Here is a 22048-nt window from a genome sequence, read left to right as displayed (position 1 = left end):
ATATTTAAAAAATAGGTTCCTGCATGCCAGGTTAAGGATTCCTATTTTAGGTTACCTAAACCAAAGTTAAAAATTTTTTTTTAAACAGATCAGTAATTCAAGATTCTTCACTAGACAAGTGAAAAAAACTTATCTAGGGTCATATGAATTTTGCCATCTTGAGCATATTCATTTTAGGCTTATGTAAATTATATTCCAAATGATAATAATGATAGCTAGCATTTATATAGAGCTTACTATGTGCCTGGCACTTTGGAAAGGTACAATAACTTGCTCTATTTTCTAGGAAAATATCAGGCTCGGATTCTCTCTGAAAGCCTCCTCAGCCCAGCAGAGTACCAGAAAGAAGTAAATTATGAGCTTGTGACTGGAAAAGTGGAATCTTTAGGTGCCTTTTTTAGCACGCTTTGTCCAGGTAAGAGGTCCAGTGAATTATTTTTAACTTCCCAGATCTGTGTGATGGGAAGGAACCAAAAAAGAAAAGCCAGAAATATATATTTGACTCTTTCTAGATATTTTAAGGAGAAAAACATTATGGAATAGAAATATGTTACCTACTAAAGCTTTGTTTAATGTCAGGGGCATTGTATAATGGCTCAAGCATTTCATTTTGTATTGACCTATGTTCCTTCCTTTGCATGATAAAAGTCGTTCTGGGTGGTAGGCTGTTTTGACTCTGAATATAGGACTCTTAGAGCTTTATTGTGTCTACTCACAAAAGCTTTTGAACATGCTTCTATTTCTCTTCTCTGTATCTGGTAGAGGGTGACATTGATATTTTGCTGGACAAGTTTTATCAAGAAAACCAAAGCCACATTTCTTCCTCACTTAATACATCAGCAAATAAACCAGCTGTGGTGGATGCCAGTGGGACACCTTTGTGTACAAGTAAGTAACAAGAGAATAGACAGCTGGGATGATTTGGAATTTGAAGGTAGCTTTAGGTTTGTCTACTATCTGTTAAGACTTCAACTGTTTGAGCTTTTCATTATTTTCACTAACTGAAGTCTTTGCCTCCTGAATAAGGAATAACAAAGAAGTCTGTTTATCTCCGTGGGCTAGTTTTTTCTTACCAATCTTTGGGTTGCCTTCTGGCTTCTAACAGAAACTCCTGGATTATTTAGTGCCTTTATTCTCCAGGCCCTGAGGGTTCTGTTTAGAAAGAGGGAAGGATAAGACATTATATCTTTGGGTGGTCTCAGCTCTTCATCCTCTTTTTTTTCCTCACTGTGACTATGTCCTTAGCTTACTTAAATTCTCAAATGAGGCAGTGCCCTTGAGTTTTGTTTGAGTCTACACGGAAGGTGACCAGAATGGGAGGCAGCTTGGTATAGGGTAAGGAGCATTAGGTATGGCAGGAAACCAGGTTCTGAATCTGGGCTTTTTTACTTGCTACTAATATATCCTTTGGCCAAATCACTCCAGCTTTCTGGGCCTTAATTGTCTCATTGATAAAGAAAGGGGTTTGCTTTATATGACTTAATTGTTAAGGTCCTTTCCAGCTCTTTGCCTTAGGAAACCTTGCCCTAGGAAGATCTTTTGAAAGAAATATGTATTTAGTTTGGAGAAAAAAAAAATATTTGGGTGATGGTGGGGGAAGTATTATCTCGGAGTTCAAATATCTGAAAGACTATTATCTAGAAGAGAGAATATTTGCTCAATCAAATAATTTCTTTTTATTTGTTTATATGTTTTTGTTTTAAATACATTTTTAACTTTTATTATTCTGAATGTGACAAATTCCAGAATATAGGAGCATTTCCAGCTACAAAGATCAGAAAAAGAAAATTTTATATGAAAATACTAATCTCCATTATGCATAGCTTTAAAAAAGCCTCTGATACATTCATTATATTGAGTCCAAAGCTGTCCTGTTTATCTGTTTCCCTCTGAATTTTCTTCTATTCTATTCAGCTAGATGGTGCAGTAGATAGATCCTTAGTACTGATGTCAGAAAGACCCGAGTTCAAATTTGCCCTTAGGTACTTACTAGCTGTGTGAGCCCTGAGCAAGTCACTTAACCTTTGTTTACTTCAATTCCTCAATTTTAAGTGAGGATAATAATAGCACCTTCTTTCCAGGATTGTTGTAAGGGTCAAATAAGAGGATGGTTGAAAAGTGCTTAACACAGTGCTGGGCCCACTTAAATTCCTTCTTTCTCATCCTGTACACTTTAAAAAATACTGCATTGATGCTCTTACTTTTTGTATCACTATAATTACTCCTACCCCGACCACCTCCTAATATTCCCCTCCATCAAAAATAATCCCACATTTCTCTTTGTAGTCAGTAAGTACAGTTAAACAAAACAAACCCACACACAGGCCATATCCAAACATACATCTCATTCTTCCCCTCTAGTCTATTGCCTCTCTGTCAAGGCGGGAGGGGGAATATGTTTCCTGATTGGTCCTCTGGATTAGTGGCTGATCATTGCATTGATCGGAGAACATCCTTAAGACTTCCAAACTGTCAATAAATCAAGTGCTATTTGACTCCAGGAAGAAGCAGGATTAATAGGTAGATGTTAGGGGAAGGCAAATTTTGGCTTATAAAGAATTTCCCAAATGATTAGAGCTGTCCAAAAACAGAATGGGTTATCTTATGGGGTATTAAGTTTCCTGTCACTGGAGGTGTTCAAGTAGACACTGAGTGGCACTCTTGCTGGTGATGCTATAAAGCCAGTTCTTTTGTTGGGTGGGGAGTTTGAATAGGGGGAACCCTTGTGTTCCTTTCTACTTTTAAGATTCTGAGACTGTAGGCTGGAGAAAGCAATCCCTTGTTTCACTCCTATTCTCATGCCAGAAGATGAACAGAATGATACCAGTCCAAGCCATTTAGGCCTATGGGGCTTTAAGAAGCCCAAGACATACTGATCTCGAATATAACAGGTTCTAGTCTGAGACCTCATTGAGGTTGTTAAGAGGAGTACCAACAGCAAGAGTTATGGGTTCTAAAGGCCCAATGATGTACATTTCAGTGTTTGCTGGAATTAAATATATATAATTAATTATAAGTGTGTGTGTGTGTGTGTGTGTGTGTGTGTGTGTGTATATGTATATATATACATATACATATATATGTATATGTATATGTATATATATACATATACATATATATGTATATATATACACACACACATATACATACATACACACACACATATATATATATACATACCTATATATACACATATATATGCATAGCTTAATGTATATGTACTGCCTACACATATATTTCCTATACACACATGCCTATATGTATATGTGCATACATATAGGTATGTGTATGTGCATATGTAAAATCCATGTGTGTATACATAGAATGTACATGTATGTGTGCGCACATATATACAATGTATTTGTTATATATATGTATGTATGTATATAAAATTTCCTGGTAAAAGGGTTATCTAGCAATATCTATCTTACTAGGATGAGGCTTTGGAAAGGAGTGAGAAGGCCTGGGAAGATGGTGCAGGAAGGGCATCATTTAAATCTCGATTCAGTAAGCAAGCAGAATAGCAGTCAGTCGGTGGTCAAGCTTAAGAATTCACTAGCATCAGTAAATCCAAAGGGCTCAGCAGGAGTCATGAAACTGAGGCCAGAACAGTGGTCAAGCTTGGGGGGGGGAGAGGAGGTGGAAGAGTATTAGTGTGACTGTAGTTACACTGTTGGAGAAAATAGGACAACATGTTGGTTAAAGGCTCTCTCATCCGGTGCCTCCATTGGAGATGGAGTTCTTTCATGGTGTTGGCATGCTAACCTCTTCCCATTCTTTCTCAGCTGTGCTGGTGCCACTATGAGCCTAAACATTATACCATTAAAGAAATCATACTGAGTTTTCTGTTGGAACCATCCCACAGAATAATAAAGGCCGAGTCAGTCTTGAAGGAATGATTGTGTCGGAAGTAGAGCTCCTATTTTACATGTTTTAATGACTGCGATGATTTCTCTCAGTATTTCAAACCCTGCACACCTCATTCTTTCCTAGTTTCACCTGTTCAAAGAGTCCATACAATAATTTGGTATAGAGGAAAGACCTTGGGTCTGGGGCCCAGACTCAGTTTTACCATTTACTAACAATATGTTATTGGAAAAGTCATAATCTTCTTGTGTGTCAGTTTCCTCATCTGCAAAATGGGAATGATGAAATGTTTACCACCTGCCTTGTAAGTTTATTGTAAGGGAAGGCACTTTGTAAATAAACCATAGAGAGCTAAATAAATGTGACCTATTATCATCACTTATCAGGGATATTGTAGCAGAGATTCCTGCTTAGATGTGGGTTGAATTAGAATAACCATCAAAGACCACTCCAGCTCTGAGGTTTATGATTCCTAAAAACTAAAAAGGGATTGTTCTGACAAAAGTGAAATGCTATTGGTGGAATGCTTTCTAAGTATCTTCTTCTGGGTCAGGGTCTTTTTACCTTTTTTGTGCCATGGGCACCTTTGTCAGTCTAGTGAGGTCTGTGGACTCTTTCTCAGAATAATGTTTTTAAATGCATAAAATAAAATAGAGCATTATAAAGAAACCAAATTCTATCAAAATTCAATTATTAAAATATTAACAAAATAAGTTCACAGGTCTCAGGTTAAGAACTCGATCAAGGTGCTAGAGAAAATGCTATTTTATTAATAATTTAAAAAAAATTTTGGGATAGCTTAGGTAGCTGGAATTTCCTGTACCAATAAAGACTGACATTGACACCAGTAAAGATTCTTCTACCAATGAAAATTTATCAGCTCTGAAAATCTGTACTCACAGACAGTTTTTTTTAAAATAATGCTTGAAATTTATATCTTCTACTGAAATCCTACTCTGATGCTCCATCAAAGGATGGAGATATCCTTGAGTTTACAAAGTCTGAGTCATTGGAGCACAGGCTCTGGTAGCCTCACCAAGCTGGAGAGGCTTTGCAGATGGTGCCTATGAAATGTAGTCTGAGTCGTCATCACCAAGTTGACCTTAGAGTGATGTGTTTTTCTGCACCATCAATTCTCAAAGACCTACTACCAACCTGCAGATAGGTTTCAGTTTGCACTGGTGACATTGATGAAATTCTAGCTCTACCATTTGTATGTTGCATATTTCTGCATTGCTTTTATATATATTAGCACGTGTGTGGAACCTCAGAGCTGGCAGGAGTTTGAGGATATCAACTTCAACTTGGGCTGAACAGAAATTTCCTTTACAACACTCCTGACAAATGCCATTGATAGGGAAATTTCTCTCTTGAGGCAGCTTTAACTGCTAGGAAATTCTTCCTTATGTGAAACTGAAATCATGTTTTCTATAAATTCTAATCCTTTCAATAACGTGGTGAAGTTCTAGGTTTAGAATGCAGGTTCAGGCTGAGAAGCAATAGAATTGGGATTGGAGCCATGACGTCCTGATTCTAAGTCTGTAATTCTTTTCCATTATACCCCATTTCCTCTCAGTAGGGAATGTTTCTCCTTTCAATATCATGACATAAGAGTTCCTAGGAAATAATGTGCTGTAGTTCAGGCCCCAGGCTTGCCAGGAAACACAGGTGTGCCTTTGAAGTTTCTCTTTCATCTATTTTCTGTGTCCCATTCAAGTGCATGCTCAATACCTTGGCCTGAACTAATGGAAGAGCCTCCTGAGTGTCCTTCCTGTTTCCAGTCTTTTCCCTCTTTAATTTGTCCCATGCCTATGCCTGAGCTATAGATGACCTTGCTCAAAAACTGTCAGTTGGCTCCCTATTGTAAAGTAAATTAAGTACAAACTCTTTAGCTTGCCGTTTGAGCCCCTCTGCAGCGTGGCATCACGGAGGCCAGATTTATAGTCCCATTTCTCATCTATATTCTCATTTCTTCCCCTTTATGTTCTAGCCAAGCTGAACCATTAACAATTCACTAATCTTGCTCTGCCTCTTTTCATCTCTGCATTCATCCAATCCATTCTCCATTCCTTTCTCTTCTCTTCCTGATGAAGACTTTTCCTTCTTCCATGAAATAATCCCTCCTTTTCTGATTTTATCTTACCTCTTTGCTTGGCCTCCCCAGTATATTTTTCATTTTAACCTCTTTAATTATTCTATTCACTGTCTCATTTCCTCAACTAGATTGTAAGCCCCTTGAAGTCAGGGTATGGTTTGTATCCATCTTTATAGCCATTGTACCACATATAGCAGCTGATATTTAAGAAATGTTTATCGGATTGAATTGACTTAAACAGAATTGCCTTGATTCTCAGGCTATGGTCTTGAAAGGCATCAGATTCGTCCCTTGCAGCTAGCCGTGGCCCAGAAGCTCCTCTCCCATGTGTGTTCCATTGCTGACTCCAGCACTCAGAATCTGGATTTAGGCTCCTTTGAAAAAGTGGATTTTCTGATCTGTGTACCACCCTCAGAAGTGACTTATCAACAGACCTTGTTTCATCTCTGGCATTCAGGTATATGGGACCTTCAAGTTTGGGATTTTTTGGAGATGTTGAATTTTTCTACTCCATTGTATTTTATCAGACTACATAAGAATCCAGTCTCAAGATATTTTATTATTACCTTCAGATTTTTTTTTCGAATATGAGAGACTTTAGGAATGCTTGTATTGACTATTTGACCCAGGCAGAGCTATTACAATTCACTGGTTGTTGTCAGCTCTCCATTTTATTTTATCCTCTCTCAGAACTGGAAATGGTTTTAAAAAAATTTATTCAGTCATTGGAAAACACTTTGTAGCTTATAGTTTCTTTTGGCTATTGGCAGTATAAATAAACACGACCATTGGATTTAGAGCTAGAAGAAATTTTAGAGATCTTCTTTTCTAGCAGTTCTCAGACTCTTTGGCTTCAGGACCCTTTTAGACTCTTAAAAAATTTTGAGGACTGTTTCCCCCCACCCAAGAACTTTTGTTTATGTGGGTTATATCTATGGATGTTTATCATCTTAATATGAACCATAAAAATAGTTTTGACCTCATGGGCCCCCTGAAAGAGTTTTGGGGACCCCTAACACCATTTGAGAACCACTGATCTAGTCCAACCCCAATATTTTGCTGTTGAGAAACCTAAAGTCTAGAATAATGATGGATTTAACCAAGGTTATACAGTAGTACTAAGTGGCAGAGCCGAGATTCAAATCAGATCTCCAGACTATGGATTTCCTTTTGGACTCCTTAATGAAGTTTTGTTTTCTTCTAGGAGTTTTGCTAGAACTTGGCTTGGAAAAGGAACATGTGACTAAGCAGAGAGTAGAGCAGTATGTAGTGAAGCTGGATGCAGAGGCCCAGACAAAATTTAAGGTTTTTCTGCAGAACTCTCTTCAAAACCCTCATACATTGTTTGTCCTAATCCATGATCATGCACATTGGGATCTTGTGAGGTAAGATGAGTTAGTTTTCTAGTGGGGTTGAAATTTTCTTTCTTGGAAACCATATGTGGGACTCATATTTAAAGCAATGGGTGTAGTTGCTAAAATAGATGATCATGGTTTTAATGATTATTATTTATTTATACAACACTTTGCAATCTGTAAGGTACTTTTCTTCCAGTAACCCTGTGAAGTAATGTTGGTATGATTATTCCCATTTTAAAGAAGGGACAACTGAGGCTTATAGAGGTGACTTTCCAAAGATTAGAGCTTGGATTTGAACCCAGGTGCCTTTGAAGAAGTCCTACATTCTTTACTATACCATGCTTATGTTTGCAATTCATGAGTGAGAGAAGCAGTAAGGGTGTAGTCATATCAATACTGGCCTAGGAAAGTTTTGTTACTTCCTAGCTGTGTGAATTGGGCAAGTAACTTAACCTCTCTCTGTGCATCAGTTTCTGCAAAATGAGAGTTTTACTACATAGCTTGCTTACCTCTTAATTTTTTTGTGAGACTAAAATGATGGAGTGGATGTCAGAACACAATGAAAATGATAATGTGCTAAACAAATGACAGGTATATTTTGTAGGGAAAAGTAGAGTTAATGCACCTATGCCGTAGCTATAACTCATTTATGTAATACCTTAAGGTTTGCAAAGCACTTTTTTTGCAGCTATCTGTCATAATTTACTATGATAGCTGTAACAAAACAGGTAAGTAAAGTAAAAACATTTTTGTTTAATAGGAATGCTAAGGTCATTGCTTTAAAAAGTTGAACTGAATTGATTAAATTAAGCAAAACTAGTGGTCTTATTAGGTACTAGTTATGTATTATTATACTACTAATTAGGTTTTATTATTTCTAACTAGGTGCCCGACTCCCAACAATGCCTATTTTGCGGTAGTGTACAGATTTTATAAATGAAGCACAGAAGCCCCTCAAGGTTTAAGTGACTTGCACACGATCCCACAGCTAGTAAATAGCAAAGCTATGGCTAGAAGACAGGAATCTTGACTTGTGATCCACAACTCTCCACTAGAAGATGCTGTGGTATCTCAAAAGATAGTGGTCACTTTTTTTTTTGTAACCCCTCTACAAAAATCTGGGTTTTCATTGGTGTAAGTATTCCATTCACTCCACAGTTGTAGGACAGAAATAGTGATTGGACTTATGATTTCTTTGGAATAGGGAACTCCCAGGTCAAGAAACTCTATCAATGCAGACTAAAGCCTTCTCTGTAATATGTTGTCTTGAGGAGTTACTGAGAAGTTAACTGACTTGCTTAGGGTCATTGAGAGTATGTGCCAGAGACAAGATGTTTAGCCAGCTCTTTCTGGCTTTGTTCCCGGCTCTCTGTGCACCACATCATGCTCCATCCATTTGTCATATCCCCTAGAAACAACCCAAAACATCTGTTGGGCAGTGCTCTGGCAATAAGCCTTTTTGTATTCAGATAGAGCACTTTCTTTGATGGATGAGAGTGGAGTCTCTGGGCTCATACTTGGAACACTCTGACTTTCCAAGACCTGCCAAAGTTCACACTGTACCTAGCGTAGCTTTGGAATCTAGTGTTGCTTTTGTGCTGCCTCCAGAGGTCAGAGGAGTGCTTTGATGGGACATCTGTTTTTCTAGTAAGAGGTCAAATTGAAGATACCCCATTGGATTTCCTTCTGTCTGTGTTATGTTGACCCTTGATTTGATGCATGTCTCAAGTACTTGGGGCCTGAACGTGGAAGAGAGAGCTCATGGCTGTGATTTATGAATTGTGACCTTGAGCAATTCATTTAAGGGGTATGGTTCTTGGTTCTCAGTTGGTTTATTTGTGAAATTGACCTTCTTCAAAGGGCATAATTTAAAAATCTGTGATGTTGAACTTGATAATACATTCTTTAATCATTTTGCTTTATGAAAATTTTTTTTCCAGACCCATCATATGTGAAGGATACTCTTAATCTCTGACTAAGAATTTTTTAAAAATAACCTTCTTTAAATATTTATTTTGAAAAAAAAAGGCTTACTCATTGCGATCACAAAATGACATTCTGATGGGGGAATAAGTAGTTTATGACCTCATGGAATTCGCAGTCCAATAGGAAGCTTTCTTTGATGGATGACAGTCAAGTCTCAAGGTTCATACTATGGGGGAAAAAAAAGCTGTTGCCTTTGAACTTCTAATCTGGGAGAGATAGTCCTTGCCTTTAGGGAGTTTCTAGTTTAATAGTGTTATAGAAAGAGGGTTGAATTTGGGAATCAATAGAGACCTGGGTTCTAGTCCTTCTTCTTACATTAGATATGTGACCATGGAGTAGTCGTCACCTACATGCTAGGTGTTTGGGATTTTGGTTTTCTCATCTGTAAATTAGGAATAACGTCTAGAGAACCTCTTTTATAGAATAGTTGTGAGGATCTAATGAGATAATTGATCTAAAGTGTTTTATAAAAGCTTAAAACAGCATATAAATATCATCTTTTAACTACAGAGAGATAGTCACTGTCCTTACACAGTTCACAGTTTAGTTGAGAAGAACATTAACACAAATAGAAAAGATTAGGTGTTTTTTCCATTCTATGTAATCCGTAGATAGCAGCTAGGTGGTGCAGTGCCAGGACTGGAGTCAGGAAGACCTGAGTTCAAATCCAGTCTCAGATACTTGCTAGCTGTGTGACCCTGGGTAAGTCACTTAACTCTGTTTGCCTTAGTTTCTTCATGTGTAAAATGAGCTGGAGAAGGAAATGGCAAATCACTCTAGTAATGTCAAGAATACCCCAGATGGGGTCATGAAGAGACATGACTGAAGCAACTGAATGCCAACGAGTATCACCACCACAAATCCATGGATAAGAGTATTTATTAGTGGTTCAGTGGCTCTCAGTTTGAAACGTCTCTGTTTTTCCCCCCTCCTATCTAAGGCAAGCCTCTCCATACTCCTTCACAGGATTTCTTCCTGGTTTGCCTTTATATGGTTAGTTATAGAGTTTATCAGGTTTTTAATTTCATACCTGTAGGGTACCTATATCTTTACAAATTTGTAGAGTTACATACAAAGTTTTAAAAACAGTTCCTGCTTTCTAAAAGGTCACAGTCCTCTAAATATAGTCAACTCAGCTTTCCATTCTGATGGAGTAGTAGTAGAGTGGTAGAGTCAAAAAATTATTTTATATCAGGCATAGAAATATATTGTATAATTAATTATGGTTTTGGAACAGATTTACCTTCCTAATTAAATTTTGCTTAGATGGACTTATTCAGATTACTTTGTATTCCCTTTACACACATTCATACAGATCAGAAACATATTGTGGGATCAGGGAGAATTTAGCTTGAGATTATACTTTCATTATAGGTAATATTTTAATGTTGATCTTACCTTTTAGGGAAATATGAGATTAGCTAAACAGTAGACTGAGTCAATGGCACCTAATAGGTCCTCAATAAATGTCTATTTTATTGTATTTGTTGCAAATACTTGTGAATAGTTGTAAATTTGTAAAATATTTATTTTATTTATTATGACTGAGTCAAGATTTTTTCCTAGGCCCTTAGCCCCTCAGATGCTTAGGGATCATCTCTAGTTCTGTCAGCATTCCATCACTTCTCATTCCTGGAACCAGAGGGTCATAAAGTCCAATTCATAAACCTTAGAACTGTCAGGGCCCTTTTAGAGATAACCTCTTTCCTGTCCTAGCCTGCTTTGTCAGGACAAATGAATAGAGCTTCCTTTTGGTTCACCGGGACTGAGAAACTATTCCACATTCACCCTTTTTGGTAAACTATCCTAGCATTTTATTCCTTGATGGGCAGAAGTCCATTCATATGTGTAACCCAAGTCCCTTCTCTTTTAGGCCCTGTTGTCATGTTATATTCTCAGAGAATGTGGAGAACAACTATTCAGCATCTTATTCAATCAAACTTGTCAAAGTCCTCCTAATCAGTTGAGCGAGCCCATAGTAGAATGGGCTGCCTTGGGAGGTATAAATGGATTCCTTCTCAGTGGAAGTCCCAAAGGAGAGCATGGATGTCCACTTTTCAGGGACATTGTAGAAATTAGGCTAGTGTGGGTGTCTTTAACCTTTTTTTTTTTTTTAAATCAAGAAGCTCTTTGATAGTCTAGTAAGGCCTGTGGACCCCTTTGCAGAATGTTTATTGCCTACATTCATAATGGAAGGAATGGCTAAATTTTCAGTTAGAGGTTAATGAAAATAAAAATGTCATTTTTCTCCCATCCAAATTCACAGACTCCCTGAAATCCATCCATGGACCCTAGGCTATTAGCCCTCACACTAGATGATCTCTGAGGTTCCTTCCAACTCTGATTCTGTGGCTTCATTTGGAAGGGACCAAGAGGTAGTAAAGTATAATCAATAATGCTAGACTTGTTGACATTGAGATGGGTTCAAATCCTGCCTTTGACTTTTATTAACTATATGACTATGAGCAAGTCACTTAATCTGACTGAGCTTCCAATTCCCAATATGTACAGTGGTCATGATAATACTTGTGTTATCTATTTGCTATGGGGCTCAAAATGAGCTTTTATAAGTATATATATATATATATACATACACACATGTACACATATATACATATATACACATGTGTACATATATACGAACACCTACGTACATACATACACAAACGTATATGTATATATGTGACTTATACATATCACAGATGTGTGCTTTGCAGTTTTTAAAATGCTATTTTCAGAAGACCTGGTGTGTGTGTGCCCGCACACGCATGCGTGCACACCTCAAAGATAATCTGGTTCATTTCTCACCTCAGATAGGAATTTTGTCTTTAGCCTCTCTGATTAGTGGTCATCTTACCTTTGTTTGAATACCTTTACTCTCAGGGTACACAAACAACTAGTATTCATTAAGTGCCAGAGGAAGCTGGGTGAAGTTGCAGAGTAATGAACTTGGAAGCAGGAAGACTTGAGTTCTAATCTTGCTTCAGGTATTTACTACCTGTGTGACCTGGGCAAGTCAGTCTTAGAATGAGGTTATTCAGCAAGCACCCTTCTCCAGGCCAAGGCTTTGAGGAGCAATCCCAGTAGTCAGCGCTTAGCACAGAATAAGTCTCAACAAATACCTGTTAACTGATTGTCTAATACTCTACTTTTACTAAGGAATAATTTAAAAGAAAGACAAGGGAAGGGAGAGGAAGGGGGGAAAAGGGGGAAAGAAAAAGGGAGAGAGACAAAGATACAGAGAAATGCAGAAGCAGAGAGAAGAGAAACAATGAACTTAAAATTATGTTGCTATTTCTCAAAAGTTAATACTTAAGAATATTGAGACAATTTTTGTTATTCAGTTTTCATCAACCTAGCTCCCTTTACTTCGGGGTAGAAGTAGATCATTTACTAGTCCCTACTGGGCCCTTCTTTACTCTCTAGACTTTGCCACCATGTGTCAGCTGCCTTCTCCCCCCCCCCCCACAGCCCACCTCTCCCATAGATCAGTATGGCTACCCCCATTTTACAGTGACTAATTGACTTAGTCATTTACCTAGATAACTCAACTCAGTCAAAATGACCTTAGATGCAGATGTAGCTGGCTTTTGACTTATTTGATGAAGGGGGCACAGTTTTGGGGCAGAGAGAGCCTCTTAGATGGTTGGCTAGGGAACAGTGTTATAATTTTGCCTCAATTTAGGGTAAGTACTTTTACTTTATCATTGAGTTTGCTACTCTTAGCTTTTTTGAGACTTTTTAGAGAAGATGTTGAGAAAGTAAATGAGTGGGATTTGAGACTAATGAGGAAAATCTCACTGTATTTTTTGAGTGACCAGGTACCTCGACATTTTTGTTTGGTAATATTAAAAATATCCCTGTTGTTTCTTCTTTTCCTCTTCTTTCCCAATACCAACAGTGCTGTTCATAACCTCTATCCTCAAACTGAGCCATCAGTAGGACTTGTTGATCGACTACTCAACTGCAGAGAGGTGAAAGAGGCACCCAACATTGTGACCCTCCATGTGACCTCTTTCCCATATGCTTTACAGACTCAGCATACCCTGATCAGTCCTTACAATGAGATCCATTGGCCTGCTTCCTACAGTAATGTAAGAAACACATTTCTGGGGTAATTTTATGATTCTTAAAGTATTTATACTGGAGCCTGGAGAAATTATATGGTAGAGCATCAAATAACCAGAACACTTCAGGAGTGCCATGGTGATGGTAGTAGTGATTAATTGGATTTCCTAAATCTCATGGAATATTCATTTATTAATTCATTCATTTAACCAGTGTTTATTGGGTAGAGGTATGGCATAGTATCCAGAACACTGACTTTGGATTCAGAAGATCTGGGTTCACATCTCCATTCTCCTACTTAAGGAAATAACTTAATCTCTTGGGGCTTAATTTTCCTTATATATAAAAGGAAGGGATTGGCCTCAGCAGCTAGAGTCCTTTCCAATTCTAAAAATTTTTGATACTGCTCTGTCAAAGCAGAATATTAGGTACAAAGGGGTATACATGGTCTCTGGCTTGAGGGAGCTTATAGACCAGTAGAGCTTACCTCTCACCCTATCTTTTTCAACTTTTTGAAAACCTTCCTAAAATATTTCTTTTTTATCATGGTAGGCTGAATCTAGTAGAGTTGATTAATTGAACATCTGGTAATCTAGTATCTTGCCATGGCCTTAGGTCATCTTGATATAAACTTTAGTTCTCAGTGTACAGGCATGTATATAGAAGGTGCAGGAGCTCACAAAAACAAGAATATGATAACTCACATTTCTGTGTTACTTTATAGTTTGCAAAGTGCTTTGCATCCCTTGTCTTATTTGAGAATCACAATAGCTCTATTATTACCCTGTAATTTTACAGATGAAGCATTAAGGATCAAAGAAGTTGAATTACTTACTCAGCATTTGCACAGCTAGTACCTGTTTGAATGGGGATTCAAACTCAAGCTGCTTGAATCCAAGGCCAGGGTTGGTTGTATTGCTGTATCATGAATGATGTGGTTGTTCGTCTTAGAAAACATTTTGAAGCCTTGATGTCAGCCCATTTACTGATTATCATCTGCATTCTTTTCATTAAAACAGAATACAGAAATATTTCTAATTACTTAAGAGCTCTGACTAAGTCTGGAAATTAGGTTTTTACTGTACATTGCATGTATTTTCGTAAAGTTGTAAATGTGGGTTATTTTTAGGACTGATGTTAAAGTAAATAAATTGTTTAGGACATGTTAGCAGTTCTATAGAGAAATTTCTTCATCATAAACCTAGATTTCTTTTTAAAATTAATTTTTTCATTTAGTGAGTTTTCATTTTCTCTTTCCCCTCCTTTCTAACCCATTGGGGGAAAAAAGGAAAAAAAATCCTTTGTAACAAACCTGTAACAAATTCCTACATTGACTATGTGTAAAAATATGTGTATCTTGAGTCCATTACATTTCTGCATCATTGGACCACTAGAATTGTAATGAATTTAGATTTCCATAGCAGCTTAAAGCAATGTGGTCAATTGACATATTTCTAAAACCAGCTTAAAGCCATCTTAAGTAAAATGAATGGTTGTGAAAAGGCCTTTCTTAAGACAAATTGCATGATAAAAATAAATATATACTTTTCATGCAGGAGTCTGGTGATCCTGATGGGTACAAAAGAATAAGAATAACCTTAATTTTGTTGCCACTCAGTGTGGGTAGTCTTAGAAAAATGGTGTGAGAACATTGCCCTATAACTTCAGGTATAGAAGGGCTATTCGCTAATTGACTTATCATCATAAAATCTTGATTGTTTCTCCCTTACCCAATTGTGGAGTTAATAATTCCTATGTGGTTGACTTACCTTTTACTCTCTCTTGCCACAGCACTGCCATAAATCTTGCTTTCTTCTTATTATTCCTCTCAAATTCTGCATTTTCTGTCCTCCATGCCACCCTGACTCTCCATACCATAGCCATGCTAATCATAATATGATTGTATTATACCAAAGTGGCCCTATACTCCATTTGACACTCTCCTTGCTTTTATTGCAGAAAGGAGGCAGTGAAAATGTGTATTGGGAACTCGGTAGCTGGTATTTGTTGGGCAAACGTCCAAACTCATTAATAATTCCATGACAAATGGTAGTCCAGTCAAGATCCATTGTTTCCATGAGTGATATGTCTCAGTTACTAATGATTTGGTTTGTTTCAGGGAATGGACTTATATCAGGAAAACAAAAAATACTTTGGACTCTCAGAATTTATTGAATCTACTCTTTCTGGACACAGCCTCCCTTTGCTCCGATATGATAGCTCTTTTGAAGCAATGGTCATGGCATTAGGAAAAAGGTACTTTAAAAAAAATCGTGGATGGTGATTAAAAATTGTATAAACGATATTAGGAACTATTTCTAAGAATTACAGCTATATAGTAAATAGATTGTGCTATCCCCATCACTGGCAGTGTACAAGCTGATGTTGGGCAAACACTTTAAAAATATTATAAAGAATATTCATTTTTTGGGAAGCAATTTTGATTAAGAGACTTTTAAGGTATACAGCAGCATGCTATAATGGAAAGAACACTGGATTTTGACCTTAGAAGACTTGATTTTTGAATCCAGCGTTTCTTATATAGTACCTGTCTGACCTTGGTAGTCACTTAATCTCTGGACCTCAGTTTTAATAAAAATGACTCAGATATTTTTGATAATAATGACTCAGTCATACACAAGCACTATATGTATAGCATTGTGCTAGGTGTTGGAGACAAACAAAACATGTAACAGTTCTGGTGTGAAAGGACTTTACATTCTACTCAGGGGATATAATAGGTAAACAAGTCTTATTTGGGTTTAAAGCTATGATTTTATTGGCATCCTAGAATAGACATTCCCTTCATTGATGTAACTTAGCAACTCATAAGGAACTAACAGTCTCAGAGAGTAGCTTGGGTACTGGGATGTTAAGTGATTTGCCCATGTTCACACAGTTAGTATGTGTCAGAAGCATGACTTGTATTCAGGACTTTTCTGACTTCACACCTGGCCCTCTATTCACTAAGTAAAATTGCTTCTCAAGTATGCAAGTAATTAAATACGAAGCAAAAGTAATAAACCACAATTTCAAAGGGATGTAAGAGTCCTAACAACTGGGAGACAGAAGAGATCAAGAAAGTGGCACGTGTGAGTTGGCACCTAAGTTGTGCTTTGAAGGTAGCTAAGAATTTTGGAATGTGGAGATGAATAGGAAATGGCACATTCCAGATGTCAAGATCTATTGATGTGAAGGCATGGAGCTGAGATATTCGATGACATGTGTAGGGAAAAATTAGCTGGAGCGTTTGACTGGAATGGAGGGCATTTGAAGAGGAATAACAGGAAACAATTTTAGAGAGGTAAGTGGGAGCCTGACTCTGGAGGGCTTTAAATACCAGGCTCCTAAAGGCAATAAAGGTACAGAAGATTTTTTGAGTCAGGAGATAATTTGATCAAATTTGTATTACGTATTGGTTTTAAACAAGAAGTTCTGAAAAGTCCCTTCAATTTCTAAATCTAATGCTCCTATGTCCCTTCCAACTCTGAAAGTCTGTGATTGAATATAAACAGCAAAGCTAAAATGTGGATAGGTTATTAATTAATTTCTTGGAACATTCCATTCAGTTGTTTCATTGTATGGATGTTAAAGGCTTTTCCTGGTTATGTGTTATGATATGTTTGCATGACATTAAAGGCTCAAAGCTTTGTCACTTGAACATTCAATCTTTATATACACTCAGAATTTTTTTATTATTTAAAAATTATGTATTTGACACACATTAATAAACTAGGACATTTTCTTAAAAAAAGAATAAAAGAAGATTGCATCCATGAATCTGTTATGCATAGACTTTAAGCATATGTGTGCCTATGTGCACATATTTATATATGACATAACATCAAATTTGTGATATTTCTCTGCTTGTCTTTATCTTCTTTCAGTTTTTCTTCTGCTCCCTTCTTTGTACTTTTGCTTTTAATATTTTATTGATACTTTTTCTTTCTGTCTTTTTTGGTGTCACTATCATTAACCTCCCCTTCCTCACCTTTTCTTTATTCTAATAACTCCTTTCCCCTCAAAAAAACCTCATCTTTGTAACAAATAAGTATAGTCAAGCAATGTAAATTACATATTGGTCATGTCTGAAAACTTAGGTCTCATTGTTTATGGGCCTCATCCATCACTTCTTGGTCAAGAGGCGGAAATTATGACTCACCTTGAGTTTTTTGGAGTGGTATTGGCATTGCATTTTTCATAGTTCTTAAGTCTTTCATAGTTGTTTTCCTTCATAATGAATAAACATTTATTTAAGACCTACTATTTGTAAAGACTTGTATTTAGGACTTTGTGAGAAGAGAAGATGAATAATGCCTAGTTGGTGAACGGTTTGCTTATTCTTGTGTATTTGATCTTTTGAGCAAAGATACCTGCCATCTCCTTGTTATTGTTAAATTATAGGCATGGGTCCTCAAGTACTGGCAATGAAAGGCTAATTAATAGGGTTGAAGGGGGAAAAAAACTTGTTTAGGAAAATGAGAACAAAGTTCGTGTCATCAGATCTAGTGCAGAAGCAAACCAGAGCTCACAGTAAAAGCCAAGAATCAAGTGTAGGCACAGGGGTAGATAAAGGAATTGTAGCAATAGTATAAAACCAAGAGAGTCATCAGAGGATTGGGGAGAACACTGAAAGGGAGAAGTAGGTCTTGCTGAAACTAATTTTGTCTCATATAACTTCTTCCTAAGATGTCATTCTTTCATTCTTTTGGTATCTGAAACATGTCCCTTCTTTGCTCCAAGGGGCTACTTTTTCTGTAGTCTAGGATGGTCATAAATAAATAAACACTAACATCTGTCATTGACATAATGCTTTATAGTTTATAAAGCACTTGTATTTGTGATCGCTTCTGATCCTCACAACAAGCTTGTGAGATAGTCAGGGCTATCACAAACATACTGATGGCCATCTGTGAGTTTATGGTTGTATTGGCAGACTGCTTTCATCCTGCTTTGCTTTTCTCTTCAATAAGCATGGAGGTAGGAAAGGGTTTTCTCCCCCTTTCCTCCCCATGACGATAATTTGTATATTTCACAGCCAGAAGGGAAGAAGTATTTACAAAGAATTGGTCAACAAAGGTTTATTAAACAGCAACTGTTTATAGAACTCTGTGCCTGCTGCTGGAGGAGAATACAAAGTTAAGACACAGTTCCTGTCCTTATGGAGTTTATAGTCTAGCTGGTGTAGTGCCTTAGAATAAGGTGAGATCACCTGGCCCAACCCTTCCATCTTTTCATTTTATATAAGAAGAAACATACCTAGAAAGGTGAATGAAGTGTCTCGATTGAGGTCACAGCAACTTAACCAAATTATTCAATAAACTTTTCAGTCAACAAAAATTGATTATGTATCTATTCAGCATAAAGCCTGATGCTGTATCCTGGAGAGACCAAGATATTCAATAGGTGCATAAATATTTGTGATATGGGGGGGGTAGGGTGATGGAGAGGTTCAGGCAATGTAGCAGAGCTGCCAGCAGGACCTGAGTTTCTTAGTCACATGTTCTTGTCATGACACCTTACTGTCTTCTCAGGAGACTTTGGCCTGGGAAACTCCCTTTGGAATAGCAATAGCATTTTCAAACAGAGAAAGAAGTAAATGTAGGATGCAGTATGGTCTCCAATTGGCCGTTGTTACTCACAGCCCTGCTAGATTGCTAGGTTTGCTGGTGTTCCAGAAATAGATACCAAAGTACAACTTGGGTCCAGGACTGTTAGACTATGAACCATAGAGGTAATTGAGTCGAAATTTGCAACAGCATTTTAGCCTTAGGACTGTCTGTCATTAGGTCCAACACAGATTCCTGGAATCAGAAGGGGTCTCTTACACTATATCATCCAACCCTCACTTAGTGGATAATCCCCTTGTAAAGAATGTGATGGGGGTAGATGCCATGAAGTGGGAAAACCACTGTTGAATAGTGGTCAGATGTTATTATTATTATTATTGTTGTTGCTTGCACAAAGTACACAGTATGGTTCACTTGTGCTTTTGTGCAGAGTAGTACGTGGGTATATCTTGTTTTAGAGAAGCCTCATGTGGGTATATGTTGTGTATCTGTTCCCTCTATGCCCAGTGTCAGGCTACTGTGACCCTAACACAGACATGCCGAATGGCTAGGCAAGGGCTCAGAAGGACACAGTCATAACTGGCCACTCCTTTGGTGATCTATCTGTTAATCTTCTAGCAACTTACAGGATGGTCCATGGCATAAGACTCACTAGCACAAGGCAGAAGAAAGACACGTGGGAAAAGAAACCTGAGTAAATCAACTTACTGAAGCCTCAAGGCTTTGCCTTAGTAAAGGCTGCCTACTCTCTCCTAAAACACACATCTCAACCACCACAGGGTAATGAGCCAGTTTAATGCTAACCCAGAGACTCTGGCTTATGCTTTTAGCTATGGCCTGTAGACAGCCTCAGAGTGGGAGTGAAGCATGGACTTTGGGAAGCCATTTTTGCCTTCTTACGCCATAGACAGGATTCACTCCCCTTTTCAGAACCACATTAAATGAGTTGCAGATTGTTTAGTAAAATGGCTGAGGAGGGGGTAGGGTGCTGTGACCCCAGCCTTTCTGCTCCTTAGGTCACCGTATTGTTTTCCTGTCTTCAGGTTTCCTAGATTGCATAGTGCAGTGATAAGGACGTTTGTCCTTGTGCAGCATTACTCTGCGGCTATGATGGCCGTCAGCGGCCTGTCGCAGATGAAGAGCTACACATCTGTGGAAACCCTGGAGATCACCCAGAACCTCATCAATTCATCTAAGCAGTGTGCCTGCGGGCATGGGCTCATGGTGGTGCTCCGGATTCCTTGCATCCCCCTGGCTGCTGTGGCTTATGAGCGGCTCTATCACGTGAGGGAAAGACTAGCCCTAGAAGATCACTTTGAGATCATCTTGGGGAACCCCAATTCTGCCATCACCATTGGGAAACACTTTGTGGAACAACTAAAGGTAAGCCAATGTTAGACTCCTTTCCCACCTTCCTTCCACGAGGAGACTTATATGGATGAAATTCTGTTAGTGTGGGTCGCTAGCCCATTGTCTAGTCCTCTTGCTTTTATCTCATGTGTTCATGGCTTTCTGTCAATTTGATGAGAATTCTCTTTCTGTCTTGAGCCACCTTTGGGTCAGTGTGAGGCTGAGGAAACAGTATGAGATTTGTTTAGAAGACCTGGGATCACACCGTAGCCACCGTATTTACTGTTTGTGTGTCCTTGGACAACTAATTCACTTCTTCTCTCTGGCCCTTAGTTTTCTTCTCTGTACAATGAAAGGGTTGGACTATATTCTGTCTAAAGTCCTTAATTATATTAAATCTTATTATCCTATAATCCAGAGCTTCCTTAAGGGGAGGGCAGCTGCTCACAGAAGGATTATGCCTTCCATTTAAGAGATGGAAGAGAGCTCAGGGTCCAACTAGTACAATCAGGGCCTGATCAAGAATGTATTATTGTAGTATGTATTTTGTAGCTACTTCTCTGCATACATGTTGTTTCCTCTATTAAAATGTAAGCTATTTGAGGGCAGAAACTGTTTTTGTTTGTGTTTCTGTATCCCCAATACCAAGCATAGTGTACATTGCTGTTGTTCAGTTGTTCAGTTGTATCCAATTTTTCATTACTTTGTAGACTATACTATCCATGGGATTCTCTTGGAAAATTTATACTGGAGAGATTTGCCATTTCCTTCTCCAGTGGATTAAGGCAAACAGATGTTGAGTGACTCACCCCGGGTCACACAGCTAGTGATTGAGGCCTGATTTGAACTCAGATCTTCCTGATTCCAGGCCCAACATTCTATCCACCGAGTCGTCTAGCTGTATACATAGCAGGTGCTTAATAAATGCTTATTTATTAAATAAACGAATAGATTATCCCTCACCTCCAGATACTCATAGTCAAACCCTCTTATTTTGCAGATGAAACTGAGAAATGGGGAAGAGTCCATGAACTTACTTTCATTGGTGAATACTTGGGCAGAACTTAGGGTGGAGGTTGGGGGACAAGAACTCAGATGTGTCTCCAGAATAGAGAAGAGGTCCCTTTTGACTTTCAACACAAAACCTAGGAAAGGGAGCAGTGTTTATGATGTCAGCATGGAATGCTCTGTATATACTGCTAAACCATGTATGAGAATGCACATTGCTCCAGAAAGCTAAGGTTATCCATGATTAGAATTGTTCAGATGTAATCCGAAGTGGTATCTAAACAAAGCCCTAATGTTAATCTGTGAAAAATGTGCCAAAAATAAAAGTGTAACAAAAATAAAATTGGAGTTGATGATGAAAGGAATTGGTGAAATTTTAACGCCAAGGTTAAACTTGCTAATATATTACTAATTTCAGTAATTCAAGTATCCTTGATTTTCTGTATGGGGGATTTTCCCTGAACTAGTGAAAGTCATAATCTGCGAGTGTTATTGATTGAGTGGTTATCTGTTTGGATATACCTCCCTCCACATGTCTGTCCCTACCAGTGCCAGTCCTTAGTACTTTCCATGCCATATTATTTTTGTTAATAATATTATGTATTATAATAATATAATATAATATTATGTTAATAATAATAGCTTTAGCATTTATATAATGCTTTAAGGTCTGGAAAGCACTTTACAGATGTGATCTCATTTGTTCCTCACTATAGCCCTGAGGTGGGTGATATTGGTATCCCTGT

General features: G+C 37.8%; 1 protein-coding gene across 1 annotated transcript in view; it reads left to right on the top strand.

Annotated features, from left to right (window-relative positions):
* The window catches only part of GREB1 (growth regulating estrogen receptor binding 1), a 139430-nt gene that overhangs the window by 55754 nt on the left and 61628 nt on the right, over nucleotides 1-22048 (top strand). The window contains exons 11-17 of the mRNA XM_020985304.2: nucleotides 287-415; nucleotides 763-888; nucleotides 6222-6419; nucleotides 7167-7347; nucleotides 13208-13400; nucleotides 15494-15630; nucleotides 19988-20327. Of these exons, the coding sequence (XP_020840963.1) occupies nucleotides 287-415; nucleotides 763-888; nucleotides 6222-6419; nucleotides 7167-7347; nucleotides 13208-13400; nucleotides 15494-15630; nucleotides 19988-20327 (1304 nt within the window). The remainder of the gene's footprint in view (nucleotides 1-286; nucleotides 416-762; nucleotides 889-6221; nucleotides 6420-7166; nucleotides 7348-13207; nucleotides 13401-15493; nucleotides 15631-19987; nucleotides 20328-22048) is intronic.

This window comes from Phascolarctos cinereus, unplaced genomic scaffold, assembly GCF_003287225.1.
Source record: "Phascolarctos cinereus isolate Bilbo 61053 unplaced genomic scaffold, phaCin_HiC Scaffold_2;HRSCAF=192, whole genome shotgun sequence".
Lineage (NCBI taxonomy): Eukaryota > Metazoa > Chordata > Mammalia > Diprotodontia > Phascolarctidae > Phascolarctos > Phascolarctos cinereus.
The sequence above is the reverse complement of the archived record's forward strand: the minus strand, read 5'-3'. Positions and strand labels throughout refer to the sequence as shown.